Source organism: Mustela lutreola, chromosome 6, assembly GCF_030435805.1.
Source record: "Mustela lutreola isolate mMusLut2 chromosome 6, mMusLut2.pri, whole genome shotgun sequence".
NCBI lineage: Eukaryota > Metazoa > Chordata > Mammalia > Carnivora > Mustelidae > Mustela > Mustela lutreola.
In genome coordinates this window covers 42,724,750-42,751,383 of record NC_081295.1, presented here as the reverse complement: position 1 = coordinate 42,751,383, position 26,634 = coordinate 42,724,750, and the positions used below count along the sequence as shown (strand labels likewise).

Sequence of the window (26,634 nt, the reverse complement as noted above, 5' to 3'; positions counted from 1 at the left end):
AAGCTAGAGAGAGAGTACAGAGGGAGTGGGAGTGGGAGAAGCAAACTCTCCACTGAGCAGAGAGCCTGATGCAGGGCTTGAACCCAGGACTCTGAGATTGTGACCTGAGCTGACACCCCAAAATATAAGCTTTATAAAAAGAATGATTGTATCTTAACTATATCTACCTACTGTGAATCAGTCATTACTCAATGGGAAATTCTACATTTTTAATAATTTTTAATAGAATTTAATGACTTCCCAAGGACAGTAACAATGTTTTGACTCTTCTATTTTGTGTAAAATAATTTGTAATTTTTAATGGACTCTTTCCTGTCATTGCTACTTTTGACAGAAAGTAAATACTAACACTTCTTAGACTTTAGCTCTATTTTTCTACCTAAGTTAGTATTAGTTCTGAGTTTCTACCTGAATTAGTAATGACCTTCCACAAATTGTTTGCTAGGCTCAGCTCTTTTAAGGTGTGCCTTGTGCTGCTTGTGAAGGTAATGACAACCCTTCATTTTTTTTTAGGTTATTTTTGTTTTTGTTTTTAATAAATTTATTTGAGAGAGAGAAAGAGAGCAAGAAAGCTCACAAGCAGGTGCTAAGGGGCAGAGGCAGGGGGAGAATCAGACTCCCTGCTAAGCAAGGAGCCTGATGCAGGACTCTGTCTGAGGGCCCAGAGATCATGACCTGAGCCAAAGCAGACCTTTAACCAACTGAGCCACCCAGGGACCTGACAACCTTTCATTTATTTACTAACTGCTTCTTCATCTTTTTCCCATGAAGGTGGTATCCATTAATGTACTGATACTTTGGGGAAATTTTTTCCAGCTACAGTATTTAAAATTGCTTGGTTGGGGTGCCTGGGTGGTGCAGTTGGTTAAGCATCCAACTCTTGGTTTCGGTTCAGGTGGTGATTTCAGGGTCATGGGATCAAGCCCCGCGTCAGACTCTGTGCTCCGCGTGGCATCTACTTGGAAATCTCTCTCTCTGCCTCTCCTCCCCATGCTGTAACTTTCTCTTTCTCAAATAAATAATTTTTTTAAAAAATGAAATTAGTTGTGGCCAAATGCGTTTGGTCTTCTATAACTGTTTCTGTTTTAAAAGCCTAGGATGACTTTTCATTTTCAGAGGTCAATTCTTTGCTATAAACCATTGAAAATTAGCTGAATAATACAAATTCAGCTATTCTACTTTTTTTTAATAGACATCGGTTATTTTGGGGTTTTTCATTCAATGGTACATAATGTGTTACTCTTCGGTAATGTGTATGAGTGGAGATGAAAAGAAGTCTTAAAATAAGATTGCCAAAATCGGGGCACCCGGGTGGCTCAGTGGGTTAATAAGCCTCTGCCTTTGGCTCAGGTCATGATCTCAGGGTCCTGGGATCGAGCCCCGCATCAGGCTCTTTGCTCAGCAGGGAGCCTACTTCTCCCTGTCTCTCTGCCTGCCTCTCTGCCTACTTGTGATCTCTGTCTGTCAAATAAATAAATAAAATCTTAAAAAAAAAAAAAAAAAAGAATTGCCAAAACCTATAGCTTCTTCAGTGGCTTTTGGTAGGAGAAAAGGGATTGTATAGTTAATAGATTGTATTTTTTTAAATTAGCAATTGGATGGAAGATGATGGATGGATATTTTTGATTCTGGAGATATAGTATGAATAGCTTCTTTTATTGGTTGTGACTGTTGTGTAAATTAACTTAAAGTTTTGGTTGATAATTTGATCTAAAAAAGACGCTTAGCTACTTTTTTCATAGTCATATGTCATAGTATCGTTCCTTGCCTCATTATGTATACTAGATACTGATGAAGAGTAAAGACTAATAAGAAGTGTATCTTACTCCCCTTTTGTCTCTTTCAGCTACTTCTTACAACTCAGTTTCCCTTTAAACTAAGTGAAAAAGTGTTACAGATTCTGACCAACATATTTTTGTATCATGATTTCTCAATTCAAAACTTTATAAAAGGACTTCAGGTGAGAAGATACTAATGGGTATGAAAGTTCATAAGCTGATTCTAACTAATTTGCATATTCAAACTATTTAATGTGATAAGGCATTTTAAATGGCAAATTCTAAAATAAGTAAATTCCAGTTATATTATTTTAGGTTCTATCATTCCTTTGTTACCTTGCAGCAAAATGTAGAGAATTACACTCATTAGGATGTCAAAAATGGAAAGACACCTTACTTCCCCTCCTGCACTCCGGTGATTCTTAATACTTGGGGGTAAGGAGAAAGGGACTTTTTTTTTAGATTCTGATGAAAGCTTACATACTTTCTACCTAAGAAATGCTATATATAAAGGATCAGCAAACTTTCTGTTAAGATTCAGATGTTAAATGTTTTTGCTATATGCTACAACTCTGTTGGATATTCTTTTTCTTCTTTTTAAATAACCATTTAAAGGTATGAAAAACACTTGTAGCTCTTGGGCCATACAAAATAGATGGGGGCCATCATTTGCTGTCCCTTGCACATATATCTGTGTTTATTCATTTATATTCTTATGTATTGGGAATACATTTTGACTGAGGTTTCTTGAATTGCCAGAAGAAAATTTGTGAACTCAGCTTCTTCATAACATCTGTTCTAATCTAAAAAAGGACTCCATTATCCAGTTATTTAAAAGTTAATTCCTTCTCTTGGCAACTACCTAAAATACTTTAGCAAATTATAGTCATTATTAATACATGCCAGTTTTGTTAAGTTTCCTAAAACCAGTATGTTAGTAATATTCAGTATAGAAGTACAATATGGTAATACCTCACATTTGTGTAGTGCCTTAGCATTTATAAATTATTTTTCATACATATTTTTCCTCCATATAAAACTACAGTGCTCTCTTATGGCTAATACGTATATTTTTTTCAACTTGAGTTTTTTTTTTTTTTAAGATCTATTTATCTAAGAGAGAGAGTGTATGATTTTGAGAGCAGGGGTAAGGGAAGAGGGAGAGGGAGACAAGTAGACTCCCCACTGAGTGGGAATCCCAACAACTGGGGCTTGATCCCAGAACCCTGAGATAATGACCTGAGCCACCCAGGTGCACCTCAAGTTGACTTTTTATTTATTTATTTATTTTAAAGATTTATTTATTTATTTATTTGACAGAGAGAAATCACAAGTAGTCAGAGAGGCAGGCAGAGAGAGAGAGAGGGAAGCAGGCTCCCTGCTGAGCAGAGAGCCCGATGCGGGACTCAATCCCAGGACCCTGAGATCATGACCTGAGCCGAAGGCAGCGGCTTAACCTACTGACCACCCAGGCGCCCTCAAGTTGACTTTTTAAAAAGAGAATTTTAAAGCAACAAAACATTTACCTTACCAATGTGTGAAATTAAGTGATACTGAGAAATACTACATTTCTAACTGGCCTCTCTCATACATTTTATTTCATTCATTTCTTTACTCAAAAGTATTTATTTACGAGCCTACTGTAAGCCAAGATCTATGCTCCTTCCCATCCTTCCCTGTGCACTCCAGTGATTCTTAATATTTGTGGGTAAGGAGAAAGGGAATTTTCTTTTTTTTTTTTTAAGAGATGACAAGGATATCTCGTTCTACAAATTGCTTGTTTGTTTAGTGAAGGAGGCAGAAGAGGAAACTCATAATTACAATTCTCAATAATCAGTGCTGTGAAAGAAATGTGCTTAGAGAGTCCATAGGAGAACAGAAGTATAGCCTAAAGAATAGGGGCTCACCAGGTTAAAATGGGAAGTGCATTCTAGGTAAAGGCTGAGCAGTACAGGGAGAGAGATCTGTTTAAGGACTATTACAGTTTTCTAGACAAGATAAAACAAGGGCTAACCTAAGGTAGTGATAGTGGAATGAGAGAGGAGGAAACAGATAGAGGTTGAGCTAGAATCGACAGAACCTGGTGATTAAGTGGATGATAGGTTGTGGCAGAGAGGAGCATAGGTGACACACACACACAGGTTCTAGCTTGGCAAATGGATTGGAGGTTGGTACCATTTATTTAGTATACATGTTAATATAAAGCGAAGAGCCAGTTAGAAAAGGATGTGTTTCTTTTTGTATATGGTTAATTTCGGGTATGTTGGATAGAAAGATTTGGCACTCAGAAGAAAGATCTAGAAAAAAAAAAGATATATTTAGGATTTATCATTAAAAGGTGGTGGGTGAAGTCAGGTAATGAGGATGAGGCATCACCCAGAGGAATGAGGAAAAGACCAAGATTAGAACCTGACAGCAAGCTAATGAGAGAGCGATAGAAAAGGAGACTAAATAAGGAAAAGCAATAGAAAACAGAGTAACACTGAAGTCAGGAGAAGAGTTTTAGGAAATAGAAACTGTAGTCTCTTTTTTTTTTTTTTTTAAGATTATTTATTTATTTATTTGACAGAGAGATATCACAAGTAGGCAGAGAGGCAGGCAGAGAGAGAGAGAGGAGGAAGCAGGCTCCTTGCCGAGCAGAGAGCCCGATGTGGGACTCGATCCCAGGACCCTGAGATCATGACCTGAGCCGAAGGCAGCAGCTTAACCCACTGAGCCACCCAGGCGCCCACATTGAGAAAGCAAGTGAAGAAGAGGACATTATAACCAAATTATGTAATCCGTCTGGGTCTCAGTTTTCTCATCTATAAGATAGGGGATCAGATTAGATTATTTTTTAGGTTCCTCATAATTTACTGGGCACCTCTTTTGTATACTGGGCACATTACTAAGTATTTACATTGTTTCATTAATGGGTACTAATACCCTCAGATTTGCATGTGAAGAAACCAGTTAAGAAGCATGGCCGTGGTCACACAGCTAGTAAGTGGTAGAGCCATTAAGACCCCATTTGGCCAGTTTTCTTAATTATCGGTAGGAAATATGTGTAAGTCCTGATTTCTGTAGGAGGTACAGTAGGGCATATAATCATTTTTTATATGTTTAAGTTTTCCCTCATTGGATGAATATGTTAACCAACTTGTTAGTTGACCTAGATGTTGAGAACACACTCGGACAAAGTAATGAATGATACTGGGTTCTTAACTTACAGCTCTATTGTAACTCATGTGACTTCCTCCCATTCCTTCTCCGTGTTTGGTTTTTACTTTTTTGATGTTTAAAAAGTGATGTTAACACTGGAATAAATATTATCACAATATCACTGGAAAATATAAGAAATGTGATTTTACTAATATGTGTATAAATAATTTAGCACTAGGCACGAATGATTACTTTCTGTTTGGTGTTTGTTTCTTAGTTAGGCTGGCTCTTTGCCTTACAACCTTATACTTCCTCCAGAATGAACTATTTTAGAGGATTTCCTCTAGCCTTGGGTATCTAGTCCTCAGCTCTATAGGCTCAGAAATTCATTATCAGTTTACCCAGGAAGGATCAAGCTTGAATACCTTAATACAAGTATATAAGCCAGCTTGTTAATTTGTTCATTTGTAATGGGAAATTCTATTTTCCAGTCCAAGAATGTGTGTGTCCCGTATCTAGGGAACTGTTTCTCTGGTATTAAGGTATAAAAACTAAACCAAATTGGTCATGAGAAGGTTGCTTAGAGTTTTTAACGTTTGGGTAGTCTTGTGAGATATATCTTAGGAATTACAGTAGAATCTGGAAAATAATTCCCCCTTGTACTATAGAGACCACAGCATTCTAGTTACTATAACACTTACTACCAGATACTGTGGCATTTTTTTCTCATGAAATAAAATTCAGTTTAAAAAGATATATTTTCTTTAGCCATACCGCATTTTTCATTTTTCTTTTTTATCAGTAGGCAAAGCTTCTACCATTGTAATGTTTTTATTTATTTAGCAGACCAGATTTGTTCACTGTTTTTGGATGAGTGTTTTCTTGTGAGTATTTGGGCATTCTGTTAGACTCTGAGACCACACCCCAGTCCCATCCCCATAATATTTACTGTTACTGTAAGTACATTGCTTTTGTAGAGAGCTAATCTGTCCATTTATATTAGTTTCTTCTGGTTTATACTTCAGAGATTACAGTTTTCTGATCTTGTCCACAATATCAGAATCTTAAAATATTAAAGATACAGAATGATTTATGCATTGTTTGCAGTGTTATTATGACATTATTAGATATATTAGTGCCATACTTTTACTGCTTAAAAGAAAAACAAAACCTTAAAAGTGAGTAACAAAGGGCAAAAGATTTACTGCCAAAATAGAACAAATATATTTAATCTTCACATTTTTTTAATCTTCACATTTCTTTCAGCTTTCTCTATTAGAACATTTCTACTCCCAGCCCCTCAGTGTTCTATGCTGTAATCTCCCAGAAGCCAAGAGAAGAATAAATTTTTTATCAGATAATCAATGTGAAAACATCCGACGTCTTCCATCATTTAGGAGGTAAAAAGAGAAGTGTATATATAACACATCTTATAATAGAGGTTGGGGTAAAATAAAGGATCTCAGATCTAGCTATTTTGGAAGTGGGGAAAAGAAAAATAACCTTTTTATTTAGAGCACAATAAAATCCTCTGTTTCTGCTTGTGAGATTTCTTTGTTGGATTTGAAATTTTAGCATAAAGAAAAATATTTTTACAAAGGGACATGATTTGCAGGTTCTCCAGAGTCATTTTTATAAATAACATTTTCTATGATTCGATCCTTAGATTATGAAGTCTAGTTGATTTAAGGAGTTAGAAATTACCATTAAAACATGACTGTTATCTTGAGTTTATTTTTGAGAATAAATGAAAGAATGTGACCACCTAAGTAGTTCTTTTTCCTATATGATATTCAGATCTTTAGAATGTTTAATTTTCTCTCTTGGTATATGGTATGGTGAAAATTTTAGGTATGTGGAAAAGCAAGCTTCAGAAAAACAAGTTGCACTATTGACTGATGACAGATCTTTGAAGGTAGGAATGTGGATGTATTTCAGTTTTTTTCTTTTTTCTTCATGAGAAACAAAATATACATAATGTTTATTCAGTGAATTTATAAAACATATCTGTCCATCCTAATATGCTTTTCACAGTGAGTTAGTGGGTCTTCATAATCATAGGAATGTGACTTGAAGGTGACACAAAACTTTAGTTCTAAGATGACCTTTTTTATTGAGGAAAAAGTGTTAACTACGGGTGTAATTCGAAAATATTTTTAGATCTCAACTTTGTTTCCACATAGTAGTCTTGGAATCTGTAGGCAATCTCATCTTAGTGTTCTTTTAAAAGCCGTCATAAATAAAGGCATATAGAAGCCATGTACCTTAGGGACCCACTGCTAAGTGGCTATTGATTTGACTTGAAAAGGTACCATTATATATTGATTATACACTGCCAGGAAAGAAGTGATGAACTTAGAAAATTAAGAGTTAGCAATTCAACATAGGGAATAGCAAAAGAAGGAGGTTTTTTTTTTTTTCCTTTCTTGAATAAATGATACTTGGGCATGGTACATAATTCAAAAGGCAAAGATAAAACAGTCCCTCACACCTTTATCCTTCAACCACCCACTTCCCCTTGCTAGATATAGTCAGTGTTACTAGTTTCTTATGCATCATTCCAGAAATATTCTTCACATACACAAGTAACATTATATACTGTGGGAGTTCCCTATTTTAACAGAAGATAAGTTTATTGTATATGCTGCTCTGCACCTTGTTTTATTTTACACTTAATCTTGGAAATTATTCCATATCAGTGTTGAGAGTGGTATAGTACTCTATGGAATGAATGGACCTTCATTTTATTTAGTAAGTCCCTTAATGATGGACAACTAGAAATGCGTAGTGTCACATTTGTTTTCATTCTCTTCATGACTTTTTTGAGGAAAAAAGTTGTAGAAAATTATAATAAAATTGAGATAAAATTGAAGTAGCCCTAGTCCTATGTGTAGCTTCAAATTTTGAACAGAAGAATATTAGTTCCTAGAGGGTATGTGTGCTGTATAGCTCTGAATACTAACTTACCTCCTTTTTTTGTAAATTCTCAAAAAATATTAAGAATGGCTTGGGGCGCCTGGGTGGCTCAGTCATTAGACGTCTGCGATCGGCTCAGGTCATGATCCCAGGGTCCTGGGATTGAGCCCCGCGTTGGGCTCCTCGCTTGGTGGGAGGCCTGCTTCTCCTTCTCCCTCTCCTTCTGCTGCTCCCCCTGCTTGTGTTCCCTCTCTCGCTGTGTCTCCCTCTGTCAAATAAATAAATAAAATCTTAAAAAAAAAATTAAGAATGACCTTTTTATAATTGAGGTATAATTGACATACAATATGACACTGGACATTGGCTTTTAAAACATTATTTCTAATGCGGAATCCATGCTGTCCCATATTAAAAAATCACTTCTAGACTGGGCTTAATAATCACTTTAATAATCTCTATACCTTTTTAGAGCAGAATAAGACGTTTTCAAATCCTAGTGCAGACTGTTTTGGTAGAACCAGTGGAAAGGGATGTGTACATGTTTACTGAGTTTTAAGATTAGATGGATTAGCTCTCTGCTGAGTCCACTAGTTACTAAGTGCATTTCCTGTGAGAGTATATTTTCAGAAGCCAGGAATAGATTTTTAAAGCGTACCTTTAACCATTGAGATGATAAAGGGAGAGAATCTCTAGGTTGGTCTGTTGTAGAAAAATCTTGACATTTATCTGTGCTTCTCAGGAACTTTTCATGTATTTTCTGAGCATTTATTTATACTGTACTTGTTCCTAGTGCACTTAGCAGCGCTGTTCATTATTACCTTTGCTGTATTCATTTTAGGATTGCATACTTTGTTAAAGGTATATTTTCTTGAGATTTACATAGTGAGAAATATGAAGGTGCACAAGGATTTGTATCTTTATCCTAAGAAAGTTATGGGCAGGTCACCTGCTAAATTCAAAGGACAGAAGAGATCTGTGAAAATAATTAATCAGTTATCTATTGATTTTTATAGTTTAGAGTGAAAGTGATTTTTGTATATTTTATTCTTATAATGCTTTCTCTCTATAGCTTATTTTAAAACACAGAATCAATTTTTTAAAAGATTTTATTTAAGAGAGAGAGAAGGAGAGAGCATGTGTTGTGGGGAGGGACTAAGGAATAGGGAGAAGCAGACTCCCCACCCAACTTGGGTTTAGATCCTAGGCCCCTGGGATCATGACATGAGCCGAAGGCAGAAGCTTAACCAACTGAGGCACTCAGGTGCCCACATAATCAAGTTTTATATGTATTTTTCCACAGTAAGAGAAATCAGAAAAAATTCTGCATGATAGTAATATGATACAACGTGATATTGGGGAAGATCCTGATTTTGGCCTCAGGAATATTGGATTTCAATTCCAGCTACTCCTTAGCCAGGTGTATGTTAGAAAAATCACTCCTCCTATTTAAGCTTCAATAATGGGACAGTATTTCCTAATGTGATTTCCTCATAGGGTTAATGATGATCAAAGTCTGTTCAGCAAATGAGAGTGAGTTAAAAATAAATACACAATAAAATGTTTATAAAGGTAATCATAAATATTGTTAATTACTTTTCACTATAATAAAAATTAAGATCAATAATAGTTTTATATATTACATATTGTTATACATATTATATGTAATACTCTTGTATTACATGGTTGTATAGATTATGTAGTTATATGGACATGCCTACTGTGAAATTTGTCACTTTGTACCAATTTTCTGTGCTCAGATTCTGAAGACCTAGACCTCAGAGTATATTTGTATCTAGATTCTTTCTACCCTGAGATTCTACTTTCCTCTCCACCCTGATGAACTAAACCAGTGGCTCTCAAACTTTAGCATGTATCAGAATCATGTAGGGCTTGTTGAAACACTGATTTCCATTCCCAGAGTTTCTGCTTTTGTAACTTAAAGGTGGGCCCAAAGAATTTGCGTTTCTAGCAAGGTTCCAGGTAGTGCTTGATGCTGCTGGTCTGAAAACCTTCTTTGATAACCACTTGAATTGGACTGATTGCCTAGAAGGAAATGTTTATTGTTTCCCTTACCTTGTTTTCTTAATTAGAACTAATCTAAATTCTCACTTAACTTAAATGACTCATCTCCATTATCCTCTGACTGGACTCAAGATGTTAAAAAAAAAAAAAAAAACTTCTTTAGAATTATGGACACTCAGTTTCATAGTTACAGCTTTTAAGCTTTATGCCAACTTTGTATTTTATAAACTTCATGGCTTTTTTGAGAGTATACTTTTAAATTTAAAAATTCAGCTGACTAAACAATAAAACCTTTGTATAAGATTCACTTGGAAGTTCAACAAAGGCACAACATTGGAAGGCCATGTATAGCTGACAAAAGACTAAAGATTGTGTGTGTTCTTTCATTTCTAAATAGTCTGTCTCGTGAGTGATTGTTGAGTGCAGCTGGATACAGTGGCCAAAAACTGTCTTCTGACAGTGATCAAGTTTTTCTGTTTAAGCCAAATAAGCTTGCACAAGCTCCCATTAATGACTCAGTAGCTTTCAAATCCTATGGTAGAAGTTTTACCAGATAGTCTTTAAAGTTTCTTTTGGCTCTAAAACACTGGGACTTTATTTACTTGTTCATTAAACACATTAGTAGTAATTTTTTTCTGACTAGTTAAATTATTTAGATTCCTCATTAAAATGTTATTTTAGTGCATCTGTTTAATTGAAGATAGGTAAATTGTTACTATGGGTTTTAGGTGTAATAGCAGGAGCAGTTCCTGAATGTAATTTTATCATGCTTTTGCCTCACAGCGTTGCTCTAGTAATCAAGGTTTTTTTTTTTTTTTTTAACTTAAACCTTTAACTTAAGAAACAATTTTTCATGAGAAATTAAGCTGTCAAAGTGCCTTAAACAGAACTTGCAAATTCTTCATAATTACAAAGATAGGACTTTTATTATCGCTTATGCCTGAAATTTTGTTTCAAGTCCAAAATTAAGGAGAGCTTTGAAGAAGATTGTGGCCTCATACCACATTTGCATAATTATTATCTGGTAGTAAGAAACATAGGGCCTTGAAATACTGGAAATTTTTTTGAATAGTGAGAAATTCTTTTTCTTTCCATGAACAAATGTTTTGGGGGAATAGAATATTAACAGCTTTTCCCAATTAGTAGATAGTTTTTATGCATTGTTTCATTTTGAGTCACAGCCACCGCATATGACAGATGTTTTTATCCCTTTGTGTAACTGAGGAGAGTCACAAAATGATAAATTAACTTGCCTATCTAAAGTGTCACAATTAGCAAATGGAAGATCTGTCATTAATACCCAGACCTGACATCAAAGCCCCACATTTTCTGTGACACCTCACTGAAGAGTAAGTTGTTGAGAAGAATTAGTGTAAGTTGATGAGAAGGTGCCCGAGGTTCTATATTATTGTTGTTTGAGAAATGAGCAATGGGCTTTTCCAGTACTGTAGCAAGTTAACAGCAAAGTTGATTTACAAGAGAAAACCACACGGTCTGAGGCAGATTTGCCCTTTAGAGCCCGGCAGCCAGGTGTCATGCAGCACCGCACGCTGCTGCTCATGTTCAAGCCAGAGCTCTGGCTTGAAATATCCCTTTCTTCCCACCAAATAGACACAGGTCTGTATTTTATACGAATATGGATATATACCCATGTCATTTACGTAGACACATAAACACACACTATTTTCAAAAGACTTTTTAAAAAAAAGTACACCATAGCTAGGATTAGGTCCATTTTAATCCTGGGCTGTTTACACCAATCACACTCTCAATAATGATTTCCTAATCATGTTGATCCTGTCTTGTCAAGAAGTTACATTATGCTCAGTATATTTAATAAATGACTAATTTCATATATTTCATATAAGAAAATCAGTTTGTATATTTTTATTCAAATCTTCCCTAAAGTTTTTTTGCTTGGTTTCAACCCTTAAAGAGTTCAACTTCATGCTATGTAGAAAATTCAGATTCAGTCCCTTGCCAGTGACAGTTGGAAGTCTTATTACTCTGATTCGTTAATGTTTTACATCTCTATTCCGTATGTACCGTGCTAGATTTTAAATTGGTTGAGAGTAGGAAGTAAGTCTCAGACCCTTTAGAATTGTAATACATTCCTATTAGAAAGATAACTTGATTCAGTATGCTCATTTTACAAATGAAGAACTGCAGCCAAGAGAGAGGAAGTAAACTAAGGTCACAGAGCAAGTCTGCAGTAGAGCAAGAATTTCTTCTCACCATTTAATATGCTTTTCGTGGTGATTCATGTTCAAAAAGCACAGAATTTGGTCATGAGTTTGATGGAAACCTGCCTTTTACCTTTGCTTCCACCTCTTTGTTCTGGTTTCTTTAGAAAAACCTAAGGGCAGGAGGAGGGGAAAATCTATTAGGAAAAATAATAAAAGGAGAAGAGAAGAAAGGAAGAAAATGACTGCAAATGAACTACTACTTGTGATCAGATGAGCAAGGCCTTAGCCCAATAATGGGGTGGGAAGTGGCAGCTCAGATCCAAACCCTTCATCAAGTGCTACTGAACAGGGAGAGCCAGGCAGATGAGAGGATGAGTGCTCCCGCCACGCTAGAGCTGGGAGAGAGCTGTGGTTTGGCACTGCATTAGGTAGCTGTCACATGAGAAGACACTGAGAACCAAACACTGTCAGCCAAAATTCCTCTAATGAGAAAAATAATGCTTAATTCTAGCAAGGGGATGTGCTGTGTTTTTGGACAGCTGATACCTCTTCCTAAAATCCAATGACTGTTTTGCCAGTGTTTAGTTATGAGTGAATTGATTGAAAGAACAACATTATAAAAATGTACAGCCTTTATTATATACTTTAAATCTTCTTGGGGTTATTCTTCACCCTGTACCAAAAATCTGGACACAAAGTGATAAATACTATGAAAACTAGAAGAGAATTGCAAAAACTAAGCAAATGTAACTCTATCTGATGGTATTTTCTTTACCATGTATATATTTAAGTTTACATAGTCATTGGTTTCCCCTCCAAAGGAAGTAACTAGCTCTGTAATAACAGAGGCCTTGTTGATTAGTCAATAATAATATGTGAATGATTTTGACTGAATAGCAGACAGGATTGATGTGATTGGAGATGGCTGATTTGAAAGGGTATAGAGTAATGTGTTATACATATAAAATGTATAGTTATTGGGTGGCAACCACAGTATAATATATATATATTTTTTTAACCACAGTATAATATTAATGTGGTTTTTGTTTAATAGGTCCATAATGGTGGTGGTGGTGGTATTTTTTTAAAGATTTTATTTATTGGGGCACCAGAGTGGCTCAGTGGGTTAAGGCTTCTGCCTTCAGCTCAGGTCATGATCCTGGAGTCCCGGGATCGAGCCCCACATCGGGCAACCTGCTCGGTGGGGAACCTGCTTCCCTCTCTCTCTCTCTCTGCCTGCTTGTGATCTGTGTCTGTCAAATAAATAAAATCTTTAAAAAAAAAAAAAAAAGATTTTATTTATTTATTTGCCAGAGAGAGGGAGTGCACACAAGCAGGGGGAGCCTCAGGCAGAGGAGAAGCAGGCTCACCACTGAGCAAGGAGCCGGATACAGAACTTGATCCCAGGACCTTGGGATAGTGACTAGAGCCCAAAGTAGACACTTAGCTGACTGAGCCACCCACGCGTCCCGGACCATAGTGTTTTTTTTAAAAACTCAAGCTAGGGGCACCTGGGTGGCTCAGTGAGTTAAAGCCTCTGCCTTCAGCTCAGGTCATGATCCCAGAGTCCTGGGATCAAGCTCCGCATTGGGCTCTCTGCTCATCGGGGAGCCTAATTCCTCCTCTCTCTCTATCTTTGCCTGTCTCTCTGCCTACTTGTGATCTCTGTCTGTCAAATAAATAAATAAAATCTTTAAAAAAATAAAAATAAAAACCCAAGCTAACTATACAATTTGAGACATTTTACTTGCAAATTCAGACATTTGTCTTTTGTTGAAAAATTAATAAATGTGGCCCACATCCAGCAAGATAATATTGACTTTTTTTTAAGTATGTATGTATGTATTTATTTGACAGAGAGCACACAAGTAGGGGGAATAGCAGAAGGAGAAGCCGGCTCCCTACTGAACAGGGAGCCCAACTTGGAGTTAGATCCCAGGACCCTGGGATCGTGACCTGAGCTGAAGGTAGATGCTTAACAGACTGAGCCACCCAATGCCCCTACAACATTGACATTTTAAGTTCACCATACTGAGAAGGTGAATTTATAGACTAAAGGAGGTTGCAGGGCTTGCCATGCAGGAATCTGGAGGAAGGGAATTCCCAACAGACCTGAAGGACCTAAAGGACCTAAAGGACCTGAGGTTGGAGCGTGCCTGGATGTTTGTGGAGGAGCAAGGAGTATTGGATTATTTGATATAAGAGAAATACATTTTAGTTCACATCTCTTTGTCAGAGATAAGGAAAGACCACAAGGTCTTGTGTTTCAAGAATACAAGAAAGCATATCTCTTTGGGAAATAATATTACTAGGCAAAGTGTATCTCTGAGAAGAATCATCCTAAATACAATTAAGAAATGAAACAGTGGCAACAATGCCCAGTGTATAACAATAATGCCAGAGGAGAAAATTAATGGAAAGGAGGATTACTATTTCAGCAGGCTTTGTTTTTACATATGCATAGTGTGATGCTGCAGTAATGTATTGAGTGGAGAATTTTCTCAGCGTCACAACCTATGAAGTATTCATAAAGAGCATCAAGAATTGTTGCCTTGGATAGGTGCTAGAGAGGCATTTGCAGATACGTATCTGAGTAAGACAAAGAATTCAGAGAACAGGGTACATGATGAAAGTTAATCATTTGTGATGTTTCCTTTTACAGCTGGTAAGAACACAGATACAAACAACAGTGAAATCTTTACTTATATAGGGAGTAGGTCCCAAAGCGGGAGCATAAGATAAAAGTGTGAGATGGTCAAAATAACTCCTGAAAATCCCTTAGTAGGATATCCCAGATCGTCTCTAATGAAGTCTGGCATAGACCGTTTTATTTCCAGTTTTGGAACGAGAACATTTCCTCAGTTGAGCATCCGGTGAAATAGTTTGCTGTGCTCTGTGAACAGAACAGAACATGTTTGAAGCGCTAGAATTCCATGGGCACGGGATATCACACAGAAGCATGCAGGGACTGAGATCATCTGGGAAAAGAGCCTGTGCATAGTCCTCATCTTCCCCTTACCCAAGGCATAGTTCCTGGGTGCAACATTGCCCGCACAGTGTCAGGTATTTCTTTTCTCTCCTCATCTGAGTGAATTCAGTTCTACTGCACCACCCATTATCTGTGCGTGCAGTCACTCCACAAAGCAAAAGTAATAGGTAGTGAGAGAAGCATGAGGAGCGATTATTATTCATAGATTCATTTCTCTCCAGAATACTTTCTTTGTTTAAAAGCTTTTCAGGCATACATTAAGGCAAACAATTAGTGGCTTTATGCGCCCTCTATGTTATAGCTTGTTGTAAAATTAGAATTAAAATGTACTTTCCCAATGGTGGTTAAAGTGCCCTTTGTTACAATAGGAAAGCTAGATTTTTGAAATTGCCAACTAACTCAAATACTGGGAGGAGAAACATTTTGATACTAAAAGCTTTTCTTTCATTTGCCCTGTGCTTCCGATAATAACCTAGCTTGCCCGTGAAGGAATTGATTTCTAAGTGTATTCGAGTTTAGAAACATGTATCAGATTTGTTGCTTTATATAGGTTGGGTTTGCTTGAATTTGTTGATATCTAGGTGTTACCTTCTGCATGCTTGACTGCTAAAAATAATGGGTATCTGCAAGATATTACTGGGGTAGAAAAACCTAGCCCAACAGTGAAAGTCCTTCACTGACTTCTTAGAGAAGAAAAAAATGTGAAGACCACACAGATCATAATCCTCTTAAGAAAATGTTACAGGATGAAGCAGTTATAGAAGTATTTGAGGTCTGAAAAATACGTGGATGTTGCTAGGAGGTAATGTTTTAAAGTCATTTCTAAACTATTTCAGAAGGTTCTAGGAAACATAACTCCATTCCACATAGCCCCCAAAAAACCCTTTTGAAACTGATTTGTGAGATTAGTTATTCTATCAGTTTCTTAAGACACTCTCATATTATACTTGTTGAAGTATAAATTATAAAGCTTAATGGCTTCAGGATTTTCTCATTTTCCTGTTTTTCTTTTTTTTTTTTTTTAAAGGAATATAAAACTATTTATTGACCACTGTTTACCAGTATTTACAATAAAGTAAACAATATACAGTAGCACAATATTGACTACAAAGTTACTGTTTTTCCTGGTTTCTGCTGAACCAGTAACTCAAATACTGAAAAGACTGAGCCTACATGTCAGGAATGAACTGGGGTAAAGAAAAAACATGCAGGTGAAGAATTTGGATTATACAAGCCTGTCCACCCATTTACTCCAGCAGGTGCTAAACTGCCAACATCTCTAACCATCTGATTATGATTAGCTTCCATGAAGGAAGTTGTAGACAGTCCATGAATCGTGACCTTTTAGTCAATACAGCACAGAGAATTTCAACTTCTTAAAAAGGAATGGTTCACTAGAAGGAACCTTTACATGTCCATTTAACTAAAGTATTGCTTACCTAAGTAAAACACACAAGGACTTGTCTAGTTTTGTCATTTGGGTGGGGAGGTTGTTGGTAGTGATAAAATTTTCCTTTCAGGGATCTTGCAAATATACTTGCGTTTATATGGCTGTAGAGAAGGATATGGATTCTGATATGGCTGCTTTTAAATTGTCCAATTTAAATTGTTTACATTATATTTAAATTGTCCAATTAATTACAAAATTTGAAGGTTAAGGCCTCAGGAAAAACTTCAGTTTAAGTGATTTATTTCTTAAAATGCTGAAAATGATAGCATCCCAGAAACATGGGCTTATCCATGGTTATAAAATGCTGTTTTTGTTTTGGTGAATGTTAAAAACAAAAACCACTTACGTATTTTAAGTATACACACAAAAAAAACCCTAAATAAACAAAAAACCCAGAATGGTCCTTAGGCATATAGGAGTTAAACACAAATTCTGACTGAGTAAAGATTATGAAAATTTCCCCCAACCTTTAGAAAAGGTTCTCTAATGCAGGGGGATAATATATCATGGTCTCAAATATTCTTTTCCGATAAAGGAAGCAACTACAGAAAGCTTTTATTTGTTTAAAGTAACCAGTGCTATAGATGCAAAAACCCCAACAACTCCCCCAATACTACTTCAAAACAAACATGTCAAACTTGATTTTCATTAGAATTTTATTTCTTCACACTAATAAATCAAAAAACAAAGACCCAGATTTTATATATATATATATATATATAAATATATATAAAAAGCAATGCAAACAATTATTGAGCTTCATCTTCTGGACAAGAATGCCAAGTTAGTCTCTCTTCATAAAAAGCAATTACAATTTGAGGACACTTCATGTTTGCCTCTTTTGCCAGCATCAAGTCTGCCTCATCTGAATCTTTCCATTTCATGAGAAACATTAACTCTCCACTGCTGTCTGTGGCACCAATTATTCGTTCAGGATCAAGACCTCTGGCAAAGCCTCTTGGTTTATCAGCAGCATCTCTTTTCTTCTTTGATTTGCTATCATCAGATTCACTGTCAGATAGAGATTTTCTTTTTGTACCATCTTTTTCTTTACCAGCTTTTTGAGAGTTAAGAAATGCTTCAATTAACTCTGGACAATCTAGATTTTCTTCAGGCTCCCAAGTATTGTCAGCATCTGTAAAACCCTTCCACTTCAGGAAATACTCCACCTTCCCATTCACTACACGTTGGTCCAGTACTTTTTCCACCACAAATTCTTCAGGCTCTGCCTCTTCTACTTTTTTACTCTTTCCATTCTGTTTCTTTCCCATTTTTTGCAATGTAGTTTTATTGGAGGCCATTTTTTATTGCAGACTTGAAGAGCTATTATTCACTGCCTCCGAGCTGCTCCGGGTCCCGGGTCTGCGGCGTCTCCCATTTTCCTGTTTTTCTTAATGGAAGACTGAATAAAGCCAGTATTGGAATTCTCAACAAAAGGCAGGGATTTATTTATCAGAATCACCTGTGGTGTTTCTTCTGTAGTCTTCCTTTCTTCCCTTTGAAACACAGTTCTTCCAGTACTTTGAGAAAAGCATAGACCATAAGTGGAACCTCAGAACTGTTAATTACATTGGTATTGCACTCCCTGGTGACCTCCTCACCCTTCTGATGTCAACAAGGTAGAGGATGATGGGCCTGCCTTGCTGTGGCACACAGCAGCTGACTGGCACAGGCAGGCATCTAGCAAGGTGCGTTTTTGGACACTTATATTTCTGGGAACCTAGTTACAATGGCACTGCTGTAGACAGAAATTGCGGTATTAGTTTCGGTGTGTGTAAGATACCTCCAGACTTGCTACTAAGTCAGAGATGCCCAGCCTTTGTCCTAGATTTTGTGTGCATTACTGATTCTCAAAATTGAGGAGGTTAATTTGTACTTCTGAGTCTTCTCTCATCAGTTTTCCAGAAATTATACATATTCATGAAGTAGATTTTATTCTTTTAATTACTGACATATGTATTCATAATGTGTTCTGTGATTTTTTTTTTTTTAAGGAGGAAACACAATCATTACTCGAAAACTTACATGTTTACCATTCAAATTACTTCCTGGTTTTGAGATGTCTTCATCAGTTCACCTCTTCTCTTCCCAAGTATCCGTTGGGTCGACAGGTAACCAAAACTTCCTCTTTGGAATCTCTGCAGTCAGAGTATTAGTAGTTTCTTGCTTTGATTTCAGCAGTATTCAGTTCAGGCATCAGAATTTGAAATGGATCCAAATCATGCACTGAGCGCACAGTCTAAATCTATTCCAGCTGTACACATTACTGGTAATTGAAACAATATTTTTTGTTCTGATGGCCGCAACTAGAAACAGCCACATGAATCCCAGTGGTGTTGCCTCTCTGCACTGTATTTGTCCTAAAGCATTTTAACATTTTTTCTTTCATGCTTCCTTGTCACGTATACCAAGAGAGCTGATCCCTCACCTTATTGAAATAGAGGAAAGAATCTGTTTGAGAATGCTTAATGGTTAGCCTTGCATTACACCAAAAACTGAAAGGGAGGCAGCACTTCTGTGCTTGCAGAATTATGCTCCACTGGCCTTTGTGTCATACCAGAAACCTGTGAACCATCTGTAGGATGGATGTTATTGGAATAATTCTATATTCTTAAATCTTTGCATCCTTCATTCAGACACTTAGAGAACAAATCTAAATACATAGGAATGATTTGTTTGAAGACGATTTCTGCCATCAAGCATTCTCTTTAATAATCATATACCAAGTTTATTACTTTCTTATCGCAATGTGATCAGTTTTGGCTGATATCTAAATAAATAAAATATTTTATATATATATATTTAAAATATACATAATATTATATACATATATATTTATTATTAAATTATATAAATATATATTATATTTATATTATATATATATTTAAAATAAATAAAATATTTATTTTGCTTTTATGTAAATACTATTCTTAAAAAGCCTGAGTATGTGATATATGCCCAGTCTGTAGTCATCTAAAGAAAATGGTTGTTTTTAATAAGATTTATTTTTTGTCTTGATTATTGATGATTTTGCCAAACGAGTAGTGTACAATTTAGTACATCACTTTTGGTTCCTTACAAGTGTACTTTTTACTTACAGATCAGAGAGCTCTACTGCACTTGTTTAGAAAAGAACATATGGGATTCAGAGGAGTATGTGTCAGCCTTGCAGCTGCTGAGGTAGTTGGGTCTGTTTTCTTTTTGTCTGCTGTAAGCCTGCCAATAAGTAACAGCCTCCTCCAGAATTCTGCCTGCAAGGAGTTTCATAAGTAGCCATGTTGTGTCTAATATCTGTATATATGTTGAATTTGTGTCTGTGGTTTATGATGTTTTTAATGTAACAACCATCCATTTCTTTGCTGGTTGTACCTTGTTTTTGAACTTGCGATTTTTAAAGTAAAAGGAGTGTTTAACTACCTAAGGAGAGCTTAGGTTAGGTATGGATACTTTTTTTTTTAATTTTTAAAAAAGATTTATTTATTTATTTTAGAGAGGGGGAGAGAGTAGGTGGAGGGTGGTGAGGAAGGGGCAGAGGGAGCGAGAGTCTTAAGCAGACTCCAAGTTGAGCATGGAGCCCACCGTGGGGCTCAATCTCTGACCCTAAGATCATGACTTGAGCCAAAACCAAGGGCCAGATGATTAACCAGCTGCACTGCTCAGGAGCACCAGGTATGGATAATTTTAATCTTACTGGCTTGATGTCTTGGCAGGGAAAATAGAGCTCACCATGGCCTGACCAGGATGGGTGGAGGAGCAGCATTGCTGGGTAAAATGCATCCTGTGAAGGCAGCCACTGCTGAACTATATGAGGAGCAATAATGAGGCATTGGCCATCTCAGATGGTATTGGCCCATCTGAGATGGCCCTGTCTGCATGAACACTGGATATCATAAATTATTTACCTAATATTATATGAATAGTAAGCTATCTTGGTGGTATTATCAGACAGCAAAGATCGCTTACCACCCTGACAAATTTGCTTTTTATAGTTAATAGTCATTTGTTTTCTTGGCTTTATTTCTTATATATATGGTGACTTTTTAGTCTTAATGTCCACTTGTATAATGAAAAAAGGGAAATCAAATGTGAGTTAAGTTTCTGCACACAGACTTATAATTTTCCTCAGGGAATATAAATGCTATATGAAAATATCATTTAAAGAAAAGTCTGAGGACTGAATATTTATTAAGCCTTGGCTTCCTCTGGGCGCACAAGAAAAGAACAGATGGGCACAGTAGGAGGAAAAGTCACATTGAAAGCACTTTAAGTCCAGAGACTTAATAATACAAATGTTAGTGATCTAGCAAGTACAGCATAAGATAGGAAGTTAATTTTATGCTATCTGGAAAAATAGCTCCCCATGGAAACTAGATTGCCACTGAAAAGTTGTGTTTTATTTCATTTTTTAAAATGCCACTAAGAAATTTCTGTGTATTTCTATATGTCAACTGAGACTTCGTTTGCTTTTTATTCAAGTCAACATGCCTGTCTCAACACCCAGTTGATTCTTGCTGAGTTTCCTCTTTAATCTTTGTGATTATTGTCTTCCTTTCTCAGTTGAGTATTTTCAAATTCATAGATTCCTTTGTCAGAGAGGGGTTTGATCTTTTCTTTCTGTACTTTCTGGCATTGGTAATCTTGGGATACAATTCAAGAATCAAGAATGCCAAGGCCAGTTCCAAACTAGAGTAAGAAAACATGAGCAATAATAGGAATGGTGATAGTCATAATGACTGTTTATGAAGGCTTGCAGTTTGTCAGGCACTGTGTTGGGACCTTCCAATACATTTCCTGTCTAATAATGTAAGCACACCTTTGCACACATAATATTATCCAAACTTTACAACTCAGGATACTGAAGCACTCATAGGGCTTAAATGATTTGCCTGAGATCTCTTAGCTATTGATGGAACCAGAATTCTATTCCATATCTGACTTCACAGCTATTGTACCTCCATTGTTCTTTGCTAAGATCTAAAATCTGGATTTGGGGATCTGAATAAAGCAGAAACAACAAATAGAAAGTGAAGTTTCAGTCATCTGGCTAAGCTGAGGTCAGAAACATTGGAATAAAAAAAGCACTAAGGATAAAATATGGCAGGTGCAGCAAGGACAGGTTAGAGTCTGGGCACTACAAGAATCTGAAAATCCCCAGACTGGATTTCTTTTCCCTTTTGTGGAGATTGGACAGGGACACTTGTCAGTTTAGGCACTCTTAAGTCGGAATCATCTGAATATAGGAAACCAGACATTCTCATCATCTGTCTTCAAACAGTTCAAGTCATGAGAGAATAGAAGATGAAAATGATCACTGAATGTCACGGGAAGAAAAACTAAGGTACTATTTCTAGAAACATAGTCTAGTAACATTTCCAACTTGATTTTTTTGTTAAGTTCCTTAAATACAGTATTCCTCTTGAAAAATCCTTTTTATCTGGAAACTGATATGTTTAACCATAGATTAACTTGATGAAATATTTTGTGACCATTAAAAAGTATTAATTCCTGATATTTGTGTGGAACCACAAAAGAATAGCCAAAGCAATCTTGAGAACACAGGTGGGGAGGCATTATGCTTCTTGATTTCAAACTATATTACAAAGTTGTAGTAGTCAAAAGAGTATAGCATTGACTTAAAAAAAGACACATAGGTGAATAGAATGGAGAGCCCAGACATAAATCCACACATGTATGGACAATTTATGACAGAGGAGACAAGAATATATAATGAGGCAAGGACAATCTCTTCAATTAATGGTATTAGGGAAACTGGATTCCTTTCTTACATTATTCATAAAAATCAACTCAAAAATGGATTAAAGCCTTGGACTTGAAACCACAAAACTAGAAGAAAACATAAGTGAAGTCCTTGACATTGGTTTTGGCAATGATATTTGGGCTTTGACACCAAAAGTAAAAATAAACAAATGGGACTATATGAAACTGAAAAGCTTCTACAGAGTAAACGAGAAACCATCAACAAAATGAAAAGGCAACCTATCAAATGGGAGAAAGTGTTAGCAAATCATACATCTGAGAAGGGATTAATATGCAAAATACATAAAGAATTCCTACTCAGTAGAAGAAAACAGTGGATTAAAAAATGGGAAGAGGATCTAATCTGAACAGACATTTTTCTGAAGAAGATGTACAGATGGCCAACAGGTACATGAAAAGATGCTTTAGCATCACTAATCACCAGAGAAATGCAAATCAAAACCACAGTGAGTGAAATAGCACCTCACACCTGTTGGGATGTAACACCCCACATCTCACAAATTGTGAGGAATACTTGTGCCCAATTGGTGGAGATGTAAATTGGTGCAGTCATTATAGAAAACTGTGGAGATTCCTCAAAAAATTAAAAATTCCTCAAAAAAATTTTAAAAAAATTTTTTTTTAAAATTAAAAAAAAATAGAACTACCATTTAACCTAGCAATTTCACTTCTGGTTATTTATCTGAAAGAAATGAAAATGCTAATTCAAAAAGATAACAGCACTGATGGATGATACTAGTGTCCATTAGTTGATGAATGGATAAAGAAACACACATACACACAATGTTATTCATCCTTAAAAAGAAGGAAGTCCTGCCATAACATCAAACTCCATACTGAGAACAGATTAGTGCTTGTCAGAGTTGCAGGGTGAGCAAAATGTGTGAAGGCGGTCAAAGGGTACAGACTTCCAGTTGTAGAATAAAGAAGCCCTGGGGATGTAATGTATAGTATGATTGTAATTAATACCACTGTAGTGCATACTTGAAAGTTGCTAAGAGAGTAGATCTTAAAAGTTTGTATAACTGTGTGATAATGGATGTTAACTGGACTTATGGTAATCATTCCACAATATACACAAATATCAAATAATTTATGTTGTACACATTAGTATGTTAACCTCAATTTTATATTTTAATTTTTATTTTGTTAAGATTTATTTGAGAGAGATAGAGAGCTCAGAAGCAGAGGGGAGGAGCAGAGGGAGAGGGAGAAGCAGACTCCCCGCTGAGCCCTACACAGGGTTCAATTCCAGGACCCTGGGATCATGACCTGAGCTGAAGGCAGGTGCTTAACCAGCTGAGCCACTCAGGCTCGCCTAATTATCTCAATTTTAAAATGTATTTATAAGGTATTTATAATGGGGGAAATGTCACGTATTCATTAGTAGGAAAAGACTTACAAAATTTTATGTCACAGTTACTTTTTTTTTTTTAAAGATTTTATTTATTTATTTATTTGACAGACAGAGATTACAAGCAGGAAGAGAGGCAGGCAGAGAGAGGGGAGGAAGCAGGCTCCCCACTGAGCAGAGAGCCTGATGCGGGGCTCGATCCCAGGACTCTGAGATCATGACCTGAGCCGAAGGCAGCGGCTTAACCCACTGAGCCACCCAGGTGCCCCACAGTTAATTTTAAAATGTGTGCAACAGACATTGGTGTGCATGTGGGAAGCATGCAAGTATGTCTTTATAATAGCTCATAATTTGACATGAGTGCGTTGGTTCCACATGTCTCCCATAGACTTTGTTCTTTCAGTCAACTCTTGGAGCATGAAGACCACATCCCCATACAGGATATGAGTTGGTTAATATTTCACTTGAGCATGTGTCATTATATAAGGATATATTTCACTTAAAACACCATTTGCAAACAGGAAGTGGTAAAAATGATGCTAACACAGCAGTGAGCTAGGTGAGTACCCTGGGCTTTTTGTGGTCAGCTGTGAAAGAACTTAAGAGGAAAAATTTGCCTTTCTGTTGGAGAAAATTTCTTAACAGCCATCTAGAAATCAAACACTTGATCAAGAATTTTTCAGACTTTTAAAATTCAAAAATCCTTGCTTCAGTAATAAGGGTTTTTTTTTTTTTTTTTAAAGATTTTATTTATTTATTTGACCGACAGAGATCACACGCAGGCAGAGAGGCAGGCAGAGAGGAGGAAGCAGGCTCCCCGCTGAGCAGAGAGCCCGATTCGGGGCTCGATCCCAGGATGCTGAGATCATGACCTGAGCCGAAGGCAGAGGCTTTAACCCACTGAGCCAGCCAGGCACCCCAGTAATGAGGTTTTAAGGGTTGACAAAAGTCATAGAGTCCCCGACTTACAGGAACACAATGGAATACCTGGACCTGAACAATACTGCAATCGCACATCAGTTACCATGCGTTGCTGTGGCAGTGATTCTTGGCTTGAGGGTAATGACAAGTGTGCCCGTCTTAGGGAATTTATTCTGCCCCTTGCCCTATAATTGAGAATTACTCATCAAAGATTATCTCATTTTCTTCCAAATAAGGAAACCAGAGACATAAACATTGAGTACCTTTTCTGTAGTTGACAGAGCTGGAATTTAAATCTAAATCTTCAAAGTCAGGTCCATTTTTCAGCCCTATCCCAATTATTTGAGAGGTATATAAAAGGTAATTTCTGTGGGTTTGTGGCCAGTAGTCCATGTTCAGAACACAGCACAAATACTAAAGTGAACCAGTCAAGCAAGCATCTGTGGACAAAAACCCTGTTCTACTCTAACACGAGGCATCTTGGCACAGAGTGTAGACCTCTAAATTAAAGGAACAGTGTCTAGTCCGCTTATCCCAAGTGTAACCTTACAAGTTTGCTATAGAAACAGATTTGTAAACTGGAGTTGATTGATAGCTGAAGGAATTTACTTTAGGCTGAAAGAAATTACTCTGATTTCTGAGTAAGGCTTTTGAGTTAAACAGTAATATATTAGCAGGTCAGCTCAGCTTTCATTGAGTTAAGAAAACATGACCCAAGTAATAAAATTAACATTTGATCACTTTAGTTTAAAGAGACTAGAGATTTGGAATCTAAATAATGCACTGTTTCCTGATTTTGCAGATCAGCTTTAGATGACATTTGAATCTCTAGTCAAGAAACAGCACAGCTCCACAGTCTTGGGGATGCTTCCTCAATAGCATAATTTAACTTTTGAGGATCGAGATTTGTCCATGCAGCATTTATATGAGACTGTACAGTTAAAATGTAATTTCTTTCTTAGAACAAGGATTGCCAGTCCTGAACTGGTGCCACATGAGGTCCTCCACAGTCATGTGTACACTTGGGGTAAAATCAAACAGCTGAATTGTTCAAGCTCATTTTGTAGCAAAAGATGTATATAGTCGTAGTTTTTATAGTACTGATTTTCAGGCTTTAGTGTGCATAAGAGTCAGCAGAGGTGTAGAAAATATGTATTCCTTTGCCCTCTCCACAGAGATTTGGAATCTCTTGGGAACCTGGCTGTGGGGCAGAAGGAATCTGCATTGAACAAGCACTCCGTCACATTTGGACACGTAATCAGTCCAAAGGACCACACTTTAAAAACACTGTTATAGAAAATAAAGGGGAATAAGAATAGAGTATGCAAAATTGAGGGAAAAAATCAAGCCATCAAAGGAAAAGAAAAGGCTTTATTGGTGGAGAAGCTACATGGCTGGAGGGAAGTGATCTCAGATTGGTTCTGAAATGAAATAAGGTCCTCCACTGCTAGTAGTGAGCAATGGCTTTTTTAATAGACAAAAAAAAAAAAAAAAAAAGATCTGGAAATTTATTTTAAGTTTTTATTTATCAAACATTTGGTGTTGTACTATTTTCTGCTAGAAAATGAACAGGTAGCTAAGAAATGTTGCTTTAAAAACTCAGAAATAGCTAATCAAATTTAATTTGACTACTTTTTTCTTTTAAAAAGAAATATAAATAAATATGATATATAAAAATTAAAAAGTAGCGCATCATAAGGTATGTATGTATTTTAGTTTACTAAAGTTTGTTTCTAACCATTTGATATAATTTAATTTATTCGTTTTGACATACATAAAAGAGCATAGTTCCCACAAAGGGCACTATAACTTCTAAGTGCTCCCCTACCTGAACTAATTTGTCAGTAGAGAAACTATTGTTCCTTAAGGCCTAAGGTCAAACTATCAGTGTATGGCATTGCCTTGTTCATCCATTCAAAAAAGGTTTTTTTTAAATGATTGCTATGTGGAACCACTGATGTAATTACAAAGATGACCCTATTCCTTAACCTACACTGAATATTGGTCAAGTGAGAGATTAAGGTGGCCAAGTAGTCAGTTAGAATACAGAGTAAGAAGTGCCGTGGTGGGTGAGGTCTCAGGTGCTAAGGAGCTAACAG

At 36.4% G+C, this 26,634-nt stretch overlaps 2 protein-coding genes across 3 annotated transcripts in view; one reads left to right on the top strand and one right to left on the bottom strand.

Moving 5' to 3' along the window:
• Window positions 1-26,634, top strand: part of ORC3 (origin recognition complex subunit 3) — a 66,116-nt gene that overhangs the window by 20,203 nt on the left and 19,279 nt on the right. For both annotated transcript variants that reach the window (XM_059177118.1, XM_059177119.1), the window contains 5 exons: window positions 1,847-1,960; window positions 6,186-6,319; window positions 6,771-6,834; window positions 18,477-18,593; window positions 19,583-19,662. In XM_059177118.1, the coding sequence (XP_059033101.1) occupies window positions 1,847-1,960; window positions 6,186-6,319; window positions 6,771-6,834; window positions 18,477-18,593; window positions 19,583-19,662 (509 nt within the window). The remainder of the gene's footprint in view (window positions 1-1,846; window positions 1,961-6,185; window positions 6,320-6,770; window positions 6,835-18,476; window positions 18,594-19,582; window positions 19,663-26,634) is intronic.
• Window positions 16,706-17,891, bottom strand: LOC131833618 (chromobox protein homolog 3-like). The gene has a single exon (XM_059177123.1). The coding sequence runs from the start codon at window positions 17,781-17,783 to the stop codon at window positions 17,232-17,234; it is 552 nt and encodes a 183-aa protein (XP_059033106.1). The 5' UTR covers window positions 17,784-17,891; the 3' UTR covers window positions 16,706-17,231.

Bases quoted from the DNA above. Each gene is read 5' to 3' on its own strand.
- LOC131833618 (XM_059177123.1), bottom strand. From the start codon at position 17,783: ATGGCCTCCAATAAAACTACATTGCAAAAAATGGGAAAGAAACAGAAT.